The sequence below is a fragment of the Micropterus salmoides genome, unplaced genomic scaffold (assembly GCF_014851395.1).
Source record: "Micropterus salmoides isolate LMB-PRFRI ecotype aquatic unplaced genomic scaffold, ASM1485139v1 Ms_hic_scaffold_4, whole genome shotgun sequence".
Lineage (NCBI taxonomy): Eukaryota > Metazoa > Chordata > Actinopteri > Centrarchiformes > Centrarchidae > Micropterus > Micropterus salmoides.
Genome location: NW_024043372.1, coordinates 21,613,134 through 21,628,366, shown reverse-complemented (window position 1 = coordinate 21,628,366; position 15,233 = coordinate 21,613,134). Strand labels below are relative to the sequence as shown.

At 40.8% G+C, this 15,233-nt stretch overlaps 3 protein-coding genes across 4 annotated transcripts; 2 read left to right on the top strand and 1 right to left on the bottom strand.

The window, feature by feature from the left end:
- Nucleotides 1-65: 65 nt before the first annotated feature.
- Nucleotides 66-3,665, top strand: ndufaf3 (NADH:ubiquinone oxidoreductase complex assembly factor). Of its 2 annotated transcripts, none has more exons than XM_038696821.1 (5): nt 66-213; nt 2,007-2,154; nt 2,327-2,393; nt 2,705-2,805; nt 2,901-3,665. In XM_038696821.1, the coding sequence occupies exons 1-5, from the start codon at nt 125-127 to the stop codon at nt 3,006-3,008; spliced, it is 513 nt and encodes a 170-aa protein (XP_038552749.1). In that variant the 5' UTR covers nt 66-124; the 3' UTR covers nt 3,009-3,665. The 2 variants fall into 2 exon arrangements, with proteins under 2 accessions (XP_038552749.1, XP_038552748.1); XM_038696820.1 differs by having other exon boundaries at nt 2,007-2,202.
- A 539-nt stretch (nt 3,666-4,204) lies between these two features.
- zgc:112334 (uncharacterized protein LOC619199 homolog) lies at nt 4,205-8,421 on the bottom strand. Its single transcript, XM_038696793.1, has 11 exons — nt 7,232-8,421; nt 6,643-6,750; nt 6,430-6,526; nt 6,198-6,332; nt 5,903-6,101; nt 5,679-5,810; nt 5,496-5,595; nt 5,242-5,413; nt 4,917-5,061; nt 4,763-4,817; nt 4,205-4,662 (listed from the first exon to the last, which is right to left on the bottom strand). Exons 1-11 carry the CDS (start codon nt 7,271-7,273, stop codon nt 4,516-4,518), a joined length of 1,332 nt encoding a protein of 443 aa, XP_038552721.1. The 5' UTR covers nt 7,274-8,421; the 3' UTR covers nt 4,205-4,515.
- A 110-nt stretch (nt 8,422-8,531) lies between these two features.
- LOC119886211 (transmembrane protein 43) lies at nt 8,532-15,139 on the top strand. The gene is made up of 12 exons (XM_038696795.1): nt 8,532-8,672; nt 9,691-9,837; nt 9,961-10,095; nt 10,751-10,845; nt 10,959-11,008; nt 11,094-11,163; nt 11,259-11,329; nt 11,415-11,542; nt 11,653-11,727; nt 13,870-13,971; nt 14,090-14,207; nt 14,298-15,139. Exons 1-12 carry the CDS (start codon nt 8,661-8,663, stop codon nt 14,498-14,500), a joined length of 1,206 nt encoding a protein of 401 aa, XP_038552723.1. The 5' UTR covers nt 8,532-8,660; the 3' UTR covers nt 14,501-15,139.
- Nucleotides 15,140-15,233: the final 94 nt, after the last annotated feature.

The window sequence follows — 15,233 nt, the reverse complement described above, 5'->3', positions numbered from 1 at the left end:
AGCTTGTTAAACTTAAAATAATTTAAATTGTTCGATTTTGCGATACACAACACCGGAAACAACCGGCTGGTGTTACACAGAAACCTGTCCCCCTGTCTGCCGCCGGCTGGTGTTCTCCGTTATCATGGCCAGTGTGGTGTGCGCCAGATTCCTCTTCCAGAGATCAAAACAGGGGCTTCTCCTCTCCTCCAGGGCAGTGCCCGCTTTCTCAAGGTGTTGTAGTTTTTCTTTTCCTATTCTTTTGAGCGGAGGATTTAAAGTGTAGTCGTTTAGTAACTGTCCCTTGACTTTCCTGCAGGCTCGAGACGAGGACAGTTACGAAATGTCTTTAATATCACCCGATTGTGAGATGCTCCCTTACAAGTTTGTTTTAGCATTATTTGCAGAAACAAAATACATTATTACTATCACCACTGAAGTTTATCATTGTTCCGTGTGGATTTACATTGTCGGTCATGTTAAACTCTTCCCTTGACTAAAGGATCATGTTGTTCGGCAGGACAGTTAGAGCTGTACTAATCATTTTCATTATCGATCACTCAGTTATTATCTCTTTTTATCAATCGGCCAAAAATAGTGAAGCCTATATGCATCTTCAGAAAACAACGAGGTAATCATCAGTCACAGGTGTCAACATGACAAGCAAACAATAAAATAAGTAAAATATAACAAAACATATGATCTTGTTGTTGTTTGATGTTCAGTCTAAATGTTAAATTATCATGTTTTACACTTTAAATGTTGACACCTTGGATTGATGATTACCTAATTGTTTTGTGAAGACACAGATATGACCTTAAATTACATGTAGCCTACATATCACTTTGAGATATATGTAAATGTAAGTGCTGTTAGAATCTGGTGAGGAGGAAACCTTGCTCAGCATCACTGAATAAAGAAACGTGGTGATTGTGCTGGTGCTGGTTGGCCATTCTATCTTCCTTGTGGAGCATTTTTTGGAGGTGCATAGTTTGTTTCCCCCACCGTTGTGAAACCCAAGATTTCCATGAGCAAGGGCCTCACTTTGTGTTTTTGTGTTAATTGGTGGGGACATAAGGGCCCAGATTAGGGGTGTGACGATACACTTTTAGCTCACCAGACATGACAATGCACAATATTGGGTTCACAAGAACAAGATGAAAATATTTTAAAACAATCTTGAAGAAATATTCAATGCTGAAATATTTGAGGGGGTCCTCCCCCAAACAATTTTGAGCATTAAAAAATTCACTTCCTGCATTCTGGAGAAATTTTCTGGACCAATTTAAGGTGGAAATGTCTTTCAGGTGGCAGGTGACAATTATAAATTAATATAGGCCTATGTAATTAATATAATGCAGTAATCAGTACCCTGTAACTTTTTTCAGAACATTTTTAACAAATACTGTCAAAAAGTTATGGGCACAAAATCAGCATTTCAAAAAGTGGTGGGGACTTGTCCCCAGCGTCCCCAGTGAGACACCGATGCCCATTAGGAACCAGGTCATAGCTTGTTTGCCAAACAGACAGAATCTCTGGCTCCATCTGGTGGAGTCAGTCGTTACGTTCACCCTGACTTGAGGCCAGGTCAGCTCTTGAGTCCTCTGCTGTGCTGCGTTAGAGAGAGAGGGCAGTGCTTCACATCTCAATATTAAAGATTGCTGAACTTTGACTGAAGATTTTTGTAACAGTCAGGAAGTAAACAGTGCGAGTACAGGATGTGTCTTGGCGGCCTCTTTTGTGCAGAAACAGGCTGAAAGCCTTCGGCTGTCAGTAGGTTGGCGTTAGTTTTTTGGCCTTTAAACGGGGCCACATGGCAACGGTTCTGCAGTTCAGCCTGGTTTTGAAATGTAAAGTGATGGAGAATGTACAGAGTATGTGCAATAAATACATCATTACTGAGGCTGTTTCATGCCCAAAGTTCTTCAGGCCACAAGCGCTCAATATTTATACTTATTAACACAGACCAGTCTCGTGTACTTAACATGGTACTGGTTCTAACTTAGTTTACCTGTCTTTTGTTCTAGCCCGTTTCTGTCTCGTGCACATAGATTGGTTCCCAGTGATGATGAAATGTACCAGCGTACCACGGTGTCTGTCATGCAGAAGGAGCCGGGCAGTGGGATCATGATCCACACCTACAGTTCCCAAGGATTCAACATTGACGGCAACAAGGTGATTGGGCCGTGCGCTGTGCTGCCTCCTGCTATCCTCCAGTGGAATGTGAGATCAAAATCCAAATTCCTTCTCAGATCTTAGTTTCTTGTGTCATGAACTGCTTTGTATTAAATTTAAACAATTATCTTGTTTTTTTTTTACTTTTTTAAATCCCGCCCTCTTGCTGCAGGTTGGCAGTTATAAAGACATCACAGAAGAAAGTGTCTCACTTTTCCACATGCTTGAACCAAGGATAGGTAAAAAAGAATATATAAATAAAAGCACACCGACAAATCAAAAGAAAAGGCAACACAAAGTGTCTCAGAACATTGCATTGCTTTTTTGCGTAGATAAAGCCTTTGAACTCCACTGGAGGGGTGAACATCATTTATCCAAAAGACATTCAGTGACCGCTCGTGTCCTGAATGGAAGCATCAGCATTCATTATGTTTTTCACGCAGTTATTCAGGTTTTTCCTTGATTCCGTCACTCATTGAGGTTTTATGTATTTAACTGAAGAAAAGGAAATCCCAATGCATGTCACTTAATTTTGTTGTTGCTTATGCAGAGATTCTTGTGCTGGGCACAGGCGCACGGCTTGAACGAATCAACCCCTCGGTGCTGGCTCTGCTCAGGAGTAAAGGCATCGCTGTGGAGGTGCAAGACACGGTAAAGTATGCCCAGTCTCTCAGCATAGTATAGTGCATATGCTTACTTTAACATGGTGGGGAGACTTTCTGACTGTCATCACTGCTGTTTTGCAGCCAAATGCATGTGCAACCTTCAACTTCCTGACTAGTGAGAAAAGAGCGGCGGCTGCAGCTCTGATCCCTCCTCCCATCAGCACGGCACTGGAAGTGACACAGGAATAAGTATTGGGATGTCAACCAGACTCAGACTGATTTCTGCAGATGGACGTCAAGAGGTTGATGAATGATTCCCGGCCTGTGGCATGCTTATTGTACTTCACCACAAAGCTTCCAAAGGAACAAACTCAGTGACGTCCAGCTCTGAAGAAACTATCCCTGTATTTGGTCACAACTGTTATTTTTGGGGCATTAAGGTGTTAAAAGCATCCATTGTCACCCAGAGATCTGAGCAGGGAGCTGGCTACAATTTGAGATTCTGACAATAGTTTCAGGCAGTCACTTTCTACATGCTAGTTCTCAAGTGTTCTAACAAATGCTCTTAAATCTAGGTGGAGAAGTGAGTGCGAGTGCTCTTGAGTGTACACAAAGTGCAAGTGCTCAGGTGATTGTACTGAAGTGAGGACACCCACGATGAAGAATTAAGACTGTAATGAAGTGTAACAATATTCTTGTGTAGACATGCTGTGTTATGTGTATGAAATATATATTTAAAAGCTTTCTATGCAACAAACAATAACTTAAGTGTCAAGAATTTTGTGTTTTCACGCTAAGCATAAATGTATAATAACACCAACATGGTAAAATTGTTAAGACATGCAGAACGTCACTATTGTCTGTGCAGCAGAAAAGAAAAAATAAATATTCTTTTGTATGAATATGTTCCAGCCCTCTGCCCGAGGTGTCGGTGGTGACTGTCCTTCATTTGGATAAGCCTCTTTACTCTGTGCGTCTGTCACTCCTCTGCCTCCAGCAGCGCTGCAACCAAACAAGCTGCCTGTGTGCAGCACATGACATAATTCTGTGGCTTTGTCCTTCTCATACATAAGCTCCACAGATAAGAATCCACAAATCCTCTGCCCATCATCTCTAATCATCTGCCTCTGTACCACATGTCCAGCGTCAGTCTGAATGTTTAAATCCATGTCGTTCACATGCAGGATGCTGCATGATTACTTCCACCTGCTGCTGAGAAACTGTGGCACTGATTGGTGCTAAAAGAGGGGGGAAAAATCAAGAACATTTCCAACCAAACAGGCTCTTGATCATGTTTGCCCATTTGTAGAAATTATAGGTTTCAGTTCTTGAAAAGTTAATTATATTGATGAGATACAGGTAAATGTAAGAGCAGTTTTGATTGTCACAAAAGCCAGTGTGCTCAGGATTGGATTTTGATGGTGTAAACAAAAAAACACAAGTACTTTGTAGTGAAATTAGTTGTATTGATAGTTACAGAGTATTACCTTGTCTGATACCAAAATATTGCAACGGCAGATTGGACAAAAGAAAAAGACGTTTTACTGAGCAGCGTCATGCTTTACAGAAATTCACAAAAGGGAGATATGATAGCAAACAAATTAGAGGACACAAAAAGACATGCAACATTTACGTAGTACACTCACAGTTCACTCTACCTGCTACATAACACCCTCTGCGTTACAGCTGTGCAGTGGTATAATCATCCATTTTGTTATTTTGGCCTCCCAGCTGGCCCTAACAATGAAAATCTTTCTCAGCCATCATCAGAGTTGTGAGACTGGTGTCTCTGTGATCCTCCAAAGCAGAGCTCTGCGCCAGTGATCCGGCGATACATGTCTTTGATGTCCTCACACTCCGACTCAAAATGGTTTGTTGCATCATACGAGCGGGACACAAAGATCTAGTGAGGCGAGAGGAGAAATCAGACCCACCTGACTTCACTCCACTTTATTATATGTTTGTACAGGAAATGTAGTTGGATTGAGGGATCTCATTATTACCTGACTCTTTTTTCCATCTTCATTGGGAACCAGCAGGTTGCGGACTGAAACAAATCTAGATTCAAAGCAGTGAAAGGGAAATGACATCAATTAAATGTTGTTTCAAGTGTAATTTTACAAACAGTAAAGTTAAAGGCTTAAAAGTGTCACTAACTTTTGCATGATGGGCTCGAGAAGCTCCAGGCCTGGCTGAACTTCTTTCTCTGGGTTGCTGGTTTCTGCAGTTGTGCTCACTGTGGCGATGTACACCCCATCTGAGGCCACATTGTGGACGTGGGACACTACACTAATGTAAATGTCTGCATGGACAAAAGAGAAGGGCTTTTCTATGAATTATTAGGCCATGTGATCAAATTTTTATATATAAAATCCAACCAACACGCATGAATGTAATGTGGGAACTGTCTAGTGGCACTAGAAAACACAAGTCAGATTTATTTTTCATGGGTTTTTGCAGGATAAAAAAACAGACAAAATACCTGATTTCCTGTTGAGTTGTGTTTGAGGGATGATGATTTGACAGGAGTTTGCCTCGTGGGTGTTTTTGACCGGATGATTTAATAAACAGATGACTCTTATCACACGCCCGACTTTCCTCACTCGGTTAGGGACATAGCTGGGGTCGCAGATGAGCTGTTTACAGTGGAACAGCTGTTAAAGAGATAGAAAGACAAAATCACTGAGTGTTCGTCTGTGCAACTTCTCTGGCCTTCCTCTTTGTTAATACACTTGCCTTCCCCTCAGATTTCACAGCTGTGACCCTGCCGTTGTCCATCACAATCTCATCCACGGATCTGTTCAGCAGGAAGGTCCCTCCGTACTCTGCACTCAGTCTGAAACACACAGGTTGGATAATGTGAACCAAACATGTTTAACAGGTATATCCAGGGAGAAATCTGAGTAATTATTTTGTAACCTGGCAAATCCCTGTGGTAGTTCGCTCAGTCCATACACAGGGTAGAGGTATGGACTGGTGTTGTGGCGGGACAGAGACTCACAGTACAGCTTGATCCTTCTGATGGTCTCCAAACATGGCTGGTCCAGGTAACTGCAGGGTCACCAGGAGACAGTAAATGAGCTCAGGGAGGTTTTAACCTAAAGGATCATCCGTCACCATTTCTGTAACTTCCTGTGACTGACCTCTCGCTGCTGTGTAAGGCTATGGCATGACCTGTGAACTCCATAACATCTAGTCCCAGGTCAAAGCGGCAGAACAGGTCCCGTGTGGTCGTTTTGTTAGGATCTATGTCCTGGTAGGTCCGAGGGTTCCTCACGTCAAAGTTCATGGCAAAGAGCAGCAGCTTCCTGAACCTCCTCTTGTCAAACATGCCCATCAGATCTGAAATATACATGTTTCATTGAACATTATCAAATGGAGTTTAAATCCACATGCAGAGAGCATTTTGAAAAACAAACAACAACCGTTCTTCATTACCTGAAGCATGGGCTTCTTCCTCTGTGCCGGGGACTTTGTGCACTTTGCCTGTTTTGTATACGTAGCTGCCTTCAACAATTTTGAAGTCCATATACCGAGTAACTTCAGTGTGCACCAAGATTTTCACCAGCTGATCTAATACAAAGACACAGCAGAGGGTACAGAATGTGACCGTGCACAACAAACAATGCCCACAAATCACAAGTCCAGATGAACAGCACTAGGCTCTCACCATTGGCAAGAAAGAATTTGGGGACAAGGTCAACATTCCACTCTTTTCCACGGCCCAAAGACTTGGCAGGACCTGGAACCTTAAACTTCTTGTACAGCTGTAAATGTAGGAAGACATCAAATTAATCAACACCACAAATCAGCAATGCAGCAGCAGCTTTGTGAAATGGAGGACGTGCGTGTCTGCTCATTTTCTGTGTTTGTGAGAACACACCTCCTCCAGGGGAGAAATGGACGCGCTCTCTCCTCCATAGTAAGGATTCCTGTCAATGTGCAGAACCTTTTTCCCACTTTGAGACATTAAACCAGAAAGGACACATTCCTGAGACAGACAGGGGTGACAGTGAGGTGCAGGACAGCAGTTGGCACAGTGCATCTGAAGATCAAGACTAGCATAATGATGTCATTTTTTAAATTGTTGTTAATCCATTAAAGAGCCAACGGGCGCTCAGAAGGTCTGCACATGAATGATCAGTACAAGTGTGACCATTTTACTCAGGAACAAACTTTACCGTTACTTATATTATAAACTAAACACAGGGAAGAACAGTTTTGGGTAAAAGTGAAAGAAAAGGCTTCTTCCAGTATATTTTCAGTCTAAAGACACTGTTGCACTAAAGAAACAGAAGACACTTTGATTTGTTAATGGGACTAAAACTTTGTAGCTAGATTCCAGTTACTGTGCTTTTAAGAGGCTGAGTGGACCTAAGTGTAATGCTCTGGGAACGACAGACATTTATAATTTTTCTCATGTGACTCACACAGTAAGCTACTTATTTTACAAGAAATATAAGTTTTCTTACCTTAAGACCAGTTCCAAGCACAACAACATCATATTCCTGCATCCTAACAGTCTCCCCACCTGTTTCTCACTGAGTGCTTTTCAGGAGTGTAGCCTGTTGCAGTATTGTGAATGTGTGTGTGTGTGTGTGTGTGTGTGTGTGTGCATACGTGTATGTGTGTATATAGAGAGACACAGGTATGATGATGACAACAAGTGACAGTAATTGCTTTGTGTTCTCTTTGCAATAATCCTCTTAAGACTGGCCCATCTATGCTTGTGTGTGTGTGTGCGTGTGCGTGCGTGTGTGTGTGTGTGTGTGTGTAATGAATGAAGATGGTGTTATCAATGGTGAAAGAACTATTCAGATCCGCCATTCAAAATTATTCTGTATTACACAAGTAAGCTATTATCAGCATAAAGTAAGGGGGGCTGGGGATGAAGGAACAAGTTATGAATCACAAGAGTCTGGGTTAGTTGAAACAACAATTAAAAATGTTTTGTTGTATTTATTTTTTTTCTTTATATTTCAGTATGTGTCTGACAAACACTGTAATGTTTAAGTTTGTGCACATTTGCACATTTTGTCAAATTTGATCATTTGACAAAATGTGTCATGTTCACGACTACTGTCAGTGATATTAGTGACTCACATAACTACTATGACTGACGGTAAATTCACACAAACCCAAACACACAAACTTTGTAAAATAAAAACCAGAAATCAAAAAAAGTGTTGAGTAAAAAACGTTCATTATCATGTTTTTATTAGATTCCATATCTAACCTTTCACCCCAGACTATGGGGTGAATAGTAACGTTTCACTTCTTGTGTTTGAGACTAAACCATTCATTTTCTGTCTGTGTTGCAGAGATGACATTTACATCATTTAATAGCAGACAAATGTTACAACTATCCCTTTAGGTCTCCCTAAAGTATCAAAAGTAAAAGTATTAGTGGTATAAATGCACCCTTTTTGCTTTGCTTTTTGGGTAAAATATTGGCTAATTTTCTCTTTTTGGACCAGTTACAGGGGAAATGTCTCTGGTACTCACCTGAAACATGACAGGAACCCCTAACTGGTTTAATCTATAACAAAATGTAAAAAATATGTGTTCCTGTTGTCATAAATGTGGCGCATTTGTGTACCGGTATGTCCGTTTGGTGATGAAAGATTACGCTCGCATTCTGACGCCTACCTTCCGAAAAAAACTCAGTTAACCATCATGCTTCGAAGATAATTGTCTCTGGGGTTGCGCTTGTTAAATTCGCCGGGGCACTCGAGCGGCGTAGGTGGAAAAATTCTGCCTACCCGAGTGAGTTCCGGTGTGCGCTGTGTATCACTGAAAACGCTTCCTGTAGTTTCTCCGTTGATGTGTCCGTTTCCAGTCACTGGATCTTCAAATCCTCCAACTTTGCTGTTTGACTGAGAAGTTAAGAAAGTCAGAGAAATGTCTTCAGCAGTAAGTGGTTTAGTTAAAGTCTCTGTTCTTTAACCGTTACTGCAACGTTACCATCTTAACGGCCGTTTACCGCCTATTCCAGCTTCAGCTTCATCTGTCGTCATAGTAAGTTAGCTTACACTTACAAACGCTGTTAGCTAGTTTATACTTTGACAGTGTAACGCCAGTACCCCGTATTGTTGAATCTCTTGAGTACCGTGATTGGCATGTAACAACAGTTTACTGACAGGCTTTTATTCGTTGAAACATGTAAATGAAGTTCGGAAGTTAGCACAGGACAAAAGAGGTGTGTCACGCGTAGCTTGCTCTGTGGCATGACATGTTGTTGACTAACCTGAGCTTGGTATTTTGGTCTAACGTTAGCAATAAATAATCTATCTGATAAAATGAGTCTGTCTCAAATGCACATAAGTTACGTAGATGCATAAGTTGGCGTCACTTAGTTTTCACAGCTGATTTGTAAATCTATCAGGGAGTAATGTTCAACATCACTTGGAGAAAAAGTTGGTTCCAAAAGTTTTAAAGTAAAAATTATAATTTTTACTTTTTATTTTATACAACTGCAAAAGACAAGAATGTTTAATCAGAAATAAAAATTACTTTTTGTTTGAGTTTGTGCAGCCAGTTTGGTTCTACCATCCAAAATGATGAAGTTATTCATCAAAACTCTTGACAGTTTTATATTGATCTAATAGTTAATAAACTGTACCAGAGTGACTGCTAGGTAATGCTTTTATATTACAATTCATTTTAGTGAATTATATCACAATCAAACGTAATGAAATAGTTATTTAAAGTTATGATGACATACGTTGTTGTTGTTGTGTTGATATGGTCACTTGTTCCTTCAGTGAAGGCAAATAAACTCACAACCGACATTAGCCAGAAATCTTACAAGTAAAAAATTAGTAATTCATTGAGTGTTCCTCTCAAAGTCAATAATGTCATCCATCATTCTTGTGGATAGCTGAGGTTATTGTTGGTATTAAACCTTTTTGTTCTTGCATGTTTGTGTCAGTTTTCAGATAAAGACCCAAACCAACACAAGCGTGTATCTGTTCAGTCCAACCCTGGATTCCTGGAGCGATTAGGGCAAACAGCAGGAGGAACGGTAGTTGGTGTCGGACTGTTTTTCCTGTCAATTTACGTACTCTTTACCAATGAGGTACGAAACACGCACACAGTGGATAAATATTCATGTATGTCACATCAAAGCCACACTGCATGCTATTAAAAGTCTTAATTGTTGTGTTATGTCGCCTGTTCATGTATCTGTCTCTGTGGTCAGGGGAGGGCTCTGCAAACGGCATCCTCCCTGGATGAAGGTCTTTCTCAGGTTGTGTCGCTGGGGCCTTACTCCAGCCTCGACCTGCAGAATAACAACCGTTTAGTTCATCTATCTGCACAGCTGCGCACCTCACAGGTAGACAGTACTCAAGTTTTGTTTTTTTAGTTTGAACTCCCTGTTGTGTCAAACTACTCTCTCTAATCACACATTGATAATGATAAATTCTAAAAAGTCAACTGGGATCATACTCAAACACTTTGCATAAACTTATGTTTATTATTTATGTTCATTTGATCCCTCTAGTTATCCTCCATAAATCCATGCCGTTGTTTTTATTTTCTACTTTAATGCAAATGGAGCGTTGTTATTCTTTTTGTATATCTATCCTTTGAATGATTTAAGACCTCTAGTCAATAAGTCTGGTGTCTGTGTACACTGTGTGTTGGCCAAAATCAGTTCAGAAAAGACGTGTTTGTGGTCATATAGAGACAGCGTCTTTGTTACGTGATATAATATTAATATCTGCATCTCAAAATTCTTGTGTTGGTTCTGAATTTTCCTGTATATTTATTTTGTAACATGCCTAGTACAGGTTAGGGGGAAAACAGAAAGGGTTCAAACCGTTGAATTGTTTTTTTATTTCAAGTTAATTTTATTCTGTTGATGATTTGACAGCTTCATTCAGTGCAGTCCTGCTAGAATTATTTTTAAATTCAAATTATTAATAAAAGTAATTTTGTTAAAGCAAAACTCTGAAGTAAATTTAACTTCAGGTAATGTGTCTGTGTAGCCCCTGCATGACCCCAACTACAGAGTGGAGGTGCAGGCAGTGAAGCTGAAGAGGCAGGTGGAGATGTATCAGTGGGTGGAGTACCGGGAGAGCAAGTGAGTCTGTTGTCTGCATATGTCAATGTTCAGGGAGTGGCCAGGTGTAACAATGTTGGCTGCATCCCAAAACATTATTAGCCTGAAGTGAGTTCTTGTGCGACTCGTTTCAGGGACTACCAAGAGGATGGTGAGACCAAAACTGAGACGACTTACACCTATAGTGAGTTGTTTTTATTAAGACTGTTAGTATTTGGGGGAAAAAACATTACATTCATAAATAATTATTTGTGATTCTTTTACTTTAGACACGGAGTGGAAATCAGAGTTGATCAACAGTCGTAACTTCGATAAGGAAATCGGTCACCAGAACCCAAGGTACCAAGATTATTTTGTTCCTTTCTGTCACATTAGAAATACAATTTTTGTGTGTTTTTGCGTAGTTTGTCTTTAATTTAACCTTTGAACCTTAGTGCCATGGCGGTTGAGAGTGTCATAGTGGTGGCTCCCGAAGTCGCAGTTGGACCTTTCCTCCTGTCTAAAGGTAACACGCTGCAGGCAGAAATCAGATGCTGCACTGTAAGTCACACTGTTTAGATTTGACTCAATTTATCGTTTATAATCCTCAGGCCTAGTGGAGCAGATAAATAACTTCCAGACGCTGAGTTTGAGGGATTTCAATGCCTTTACCTTGGACCCTTTTCTCAGCATTGATGACGATTATTTCTATCACACTCAGTACCCACGCAGGCCGGAGGTGAGCATCATCATCATCTCCCAGATATATAACCTTCTGACCTCTGATGGACGGGGTGTTCCACATTCATGCAGTTCTTGGCTTCAGTTTGTATTGTGTTTCTTCACAAGGTTGGGGATGTGCGTGTGAGATTCTCCTTCGCTGGACTGAGTGGTGAGACGTCTCGCCTCGGCCCGCCTCAAACTGTGAGTGCAGATGACCTGTTCTGGTATACGCTAGGGATGGGTATCGCTACTTCATACCTTTTATGGTATCAACCAAAACAGCCCAGTATCGAGTAGAATCAAAATGTCTCCAGTCAAACCAGTACTTCAATCGATACTTTTTGTAACTAGATTGCGGCAAGAAATTACTTTTTGTATGAAACATGTGTGCTGTGTGTATGTGCTCGCGTGATTTTTACAGCTGCTCACCTTCGGCTGCAATCTCAGGCATATTCGTCACTGTTGCTGGTTTATCACCTCAAGCTTGGCTTTCTGTTGGTTTCATCTTCTGATATCATTCTTCTTTGGACATTTTTATGTGCTATGTACATCACATGTCACCCACCGATCGATCGCTGCGTTCCATCACATCAATTAAACGCTTTTGTGGCGCAGCAGCGATCAGCTGATTTTACTCACGGAGCCTCCAGCTGCAGCTGTGGCTGATATCAGATGTAGCTGGTGTGATCAGCTGAATGCGCAGCCTCTCTTTTCCTCTGTTTGTGAGTCTTTAGTATAGTTCAGTGACTTGTTTAAACAGACTCCTTTCTCATTTTATAGGCTACTTATTACTGTCGTTTTTCGAGGAGGTTTGCGACTCATCAATAAAGGAAAAAGCACTTGCGGAGATCTTTCAATTCAGTTTATAGATCGAAAGTTAACAATAATTTTCCGTTGCTTACTTTCAACACACGTATGAAATTAAATTAGTTTCCCACAACTTATTTGGTCACTAAACAATTTCACTCCTTCTCTCTCATTCAAGTACAAAAAAATTAGCAGGCTGTAGTCTTTCTCTATATAATACTACCCGTGAGGATGAACTTATCAGGATGAGGAGCGGATCTGATACACTTTTCCAATACTTTTATGTAACAGTAATTTGAAACAAGAAAAAAATAAACAGTAAAAACCAATCTGCTACTACGGCCGTCTAGCTGATCACCACAAACTTAAACATTTTTTATAATCAGTTAATTTTTAAAAGTAATTTATCAATCATTCGCCCATTCAAGCTGCTCATTTTTGAGGACCTGTTGTATTTTGCTCTATTACTGTAACTCGAATGTGTTTGGCAGACAAGATTTCTCTTTGGACTCTGGGAACTTTATAAACTAAATGATAAATCAAAAAGTAATCAATAGTTGAATCAATCAGCCCTAGTTTTTAATGATGGCTGCACATATTTTCATTATCGATTTAATTTAATGGTCTTATCCTAATGCTGGGGTAGGCAACGTTGCAAGAGACAGCTAAATTTGGAAAGTATGCAACTGAACCCCCCCCCCTTCAGCGAATCCTACTATGGCGAAGGGAGGACCAGCCCTACTCTGCCTCTGATTGGCTTAGCCTGATGACATTTCTCATGTAGCCCTCGCTGAAAGAACAGGACGTTTTTGCTGTTCTTCTGCAAATTAGCTTGAAATTGTTAAGCCATAATAATCTCTTCTAAATGCAGTCAATTTGTTTTTCAGCAAGGGCTAAATGAGAAACGTCATCGTCCAGCTAAGCCAATCAGGTCCTGAGTCGGGCCAGAGTAGGATTCGCAATTTGCCTCCCTCCAAGGCCACTCCCCCAAAACACATTTTCATGTGCAGTAAGTGCACAGGGAGAGTGCACGCAGGTAGTCCAGCCAATCATTTCAGTCGGACTAAATGAAATGATTGGTCCTGTGTCAGTCACAGAATCCAGATTTTCATTTTTGTTTCAGAGTATTTGATTTATGGATTTCTGTTGGGGTGTAAAGAGAATCTACTGATTATTTATTTTGGTCTATATAAATTTTGTGATGTCCATTGTTATCAGTTTCTGTATGAAATGGTAGGTATGTTGATCCCTTGTACACTAACTGCAAAAACAGTACACTGTAAAGATTACTAAATATAATCTACAATTAAAAAATTGTTCCTTAAGCCCAATCAGATGCTTGTTTTGTCCGACCAACAGTCCAAAACTTAAAGATGTTCTGTTCATTGTCACATAAGGAAAAGCGACATAGTCTCTGGGAAGGAAGGAATGTTTGGCATTTGTGCTTGGAAAAAAAAAACACCATTTAAGTGCTCATACGGATTCGGCTTAAATTGTGGTCTTCCTCTTAAGGCGCTGGTAAAATCTGTTTTCCAGGTCAGTATCGTGGCCATGCAGAGAGGCGAGCAGCTGATGCCTTTCAAAACCAGGTCAGGTGACACTCTGGAGATTCTGTACCTGGAGGAGCTCTCTGCAGAGGTTAGTGTGATTTTATTGCATTTGTTGGACACAGCGGTTGTTGTTTGCCTATTGTGTCTAGTTAACACATATTCCACACTTGGTTCTGGTGGTTGATGCCGTTGTATTGTTTGTGTAGGAGGTTTTTCAGAAGGAACACCAGTCCAACAGTATGAAGACCTGGGCACTCAGGGCTGCAGGCTGGGCCCTCATGTTCCTTAGCATTCAGCTGACCATGCGAATCATCCACACATTGGGTAAACAGTCACTGCTGCTGTATCTCCACATCATACATGGATTTCTTTCCCTGAATCGCATTCATAATACTTTCTCTCGTGTGCCTACAGTGGACTGGGTTCCTGTTCTCAGAGAGCTCGTGTCCGTGGGGCTGAAGATCTTCGCCTTGTGCGTCTCCTGCTCTCTGTCTCTTCTCACCATCGGAGCAGGTTGGCTTTTCTACCGACCGTTAGTGGCTGTGGCTCTGGGAGCACTGGCTCTGCTTCCAGTGTTTCTCGCCCGCTCAGGACTTCCAGTGAAGAAGAAGGAGTGACTAGTGAACTGATGATTATCAGAACATCTTCTGATGCCTGGGCGTCCATCAACAGTGCGAGACAGTATTGTGCAGCTGTTTTGTTCCACAGTAGAGTTACGGACTTGCTTTCTTGGGTAACACAGACATTTTGTTGTGAAGGTTTATGTGATATTCAATGTTTTGTTCTAAGAGGTACAGTTATTGGTTCCATCCAAAAGCAATTTGTTTAAATGGACTTGAACATTATAATTTTTGTTAATAATTTAACAGGGGCATCATACCTTCATGAAGGTTCAGTCTTTGTTGACGCTGTTCTAGAGAAGTGTTGATTCAGCTGGATGTTCATTTTAGAGGCTGTTCAATTGTTACACTGGGAGGTGATTCTAATATTTTGTCTACACTTATTTATGTAAATGAGGTACACAGTATTAGGTTCAACAAAAACTGAACATTATAACCTTCATGACGGTGGGATTTACTGCAAGGTTGCATTAGCCAGATTTGACTAACAAACTGGCAAGAATGTTTGCTTTTCAAAGCACTTTGGACAAGAAGACCAATCAGTGAAATACCAAAGACCTGGGGATCTGCAACTTTGTTGGATTGTTTGTTTGCAATGGATGTTAAATAAAGCACGTATTGTGTGTATCAACTAAAGATCTTACTGACTTCTGGCTCGTATTTCCAGTCCTAGCGCTAGTCAAGAGGGCCTGGAAGTAGAGGCCGACAAGTTGAACCTGAAAAGTGTTGG

Bases quoted from the DNA above. Each gene is read 5' to 3' on its own strand.
- ndufaf3 (XM_038696820.1), top strand. From the start codon at position 125: ATGGCCAGTGTGGTGTGCGCCAGATTCCTCTTCCAGAGATCAAAACAG. The intron at 214-2,006 runs GTGTTGTAGTTT...CTTTTGTTCTAG, and splicing joins GCAGTGCCCGCTTTCTCAAG to CCCGTTTCTGTCTCGTGCAC. The intron at 2,394-2,704 runs GTAAAAAAGAAT...TTGCTTATGCAG, and splicing joins CATGCTTGAACCAAGGATAG to AGATTCTTGTGCTGGGCACA.
- zgc:112334 (XM_038696793.1), bottom strand. From the start codon at position 7,273: ATGCAGGAATATGATGTTGTTGTGCTTGGAACTGGTCTTAAG. The intron at 5,596-5,678 runs GTTACAAAATAA...TGTGTGTTTCAG, and splicing joins CTACCACAGGGATTTGCCAG to ACTGAGTGCAGAGTACGGAG. The intron at 5,062-5,241 runs GTATTTTGTCTG...TTGTCCATGCAG, and splicing joins ACAACTCAACAGGAAATCAG to ACATTTACATTAGTGTAGTG.
- LOC119886211 (XM_038696795.1), top strand. The intron at 10,096-10,750 runs GTAGACAGTACT...GTGTCTGTGTAG, and splicing joins CACAGCTGCGCACCTCACAG to CCCCTGCATGACCCCAACTA. The intron at 11,543-11,652 runs GTGAGCATCATC...TTTCTTCACAAG, and splicing joins AGTACCCACGCAGGCCGGAG to GTTGGGGATGTGCGTGTGAG.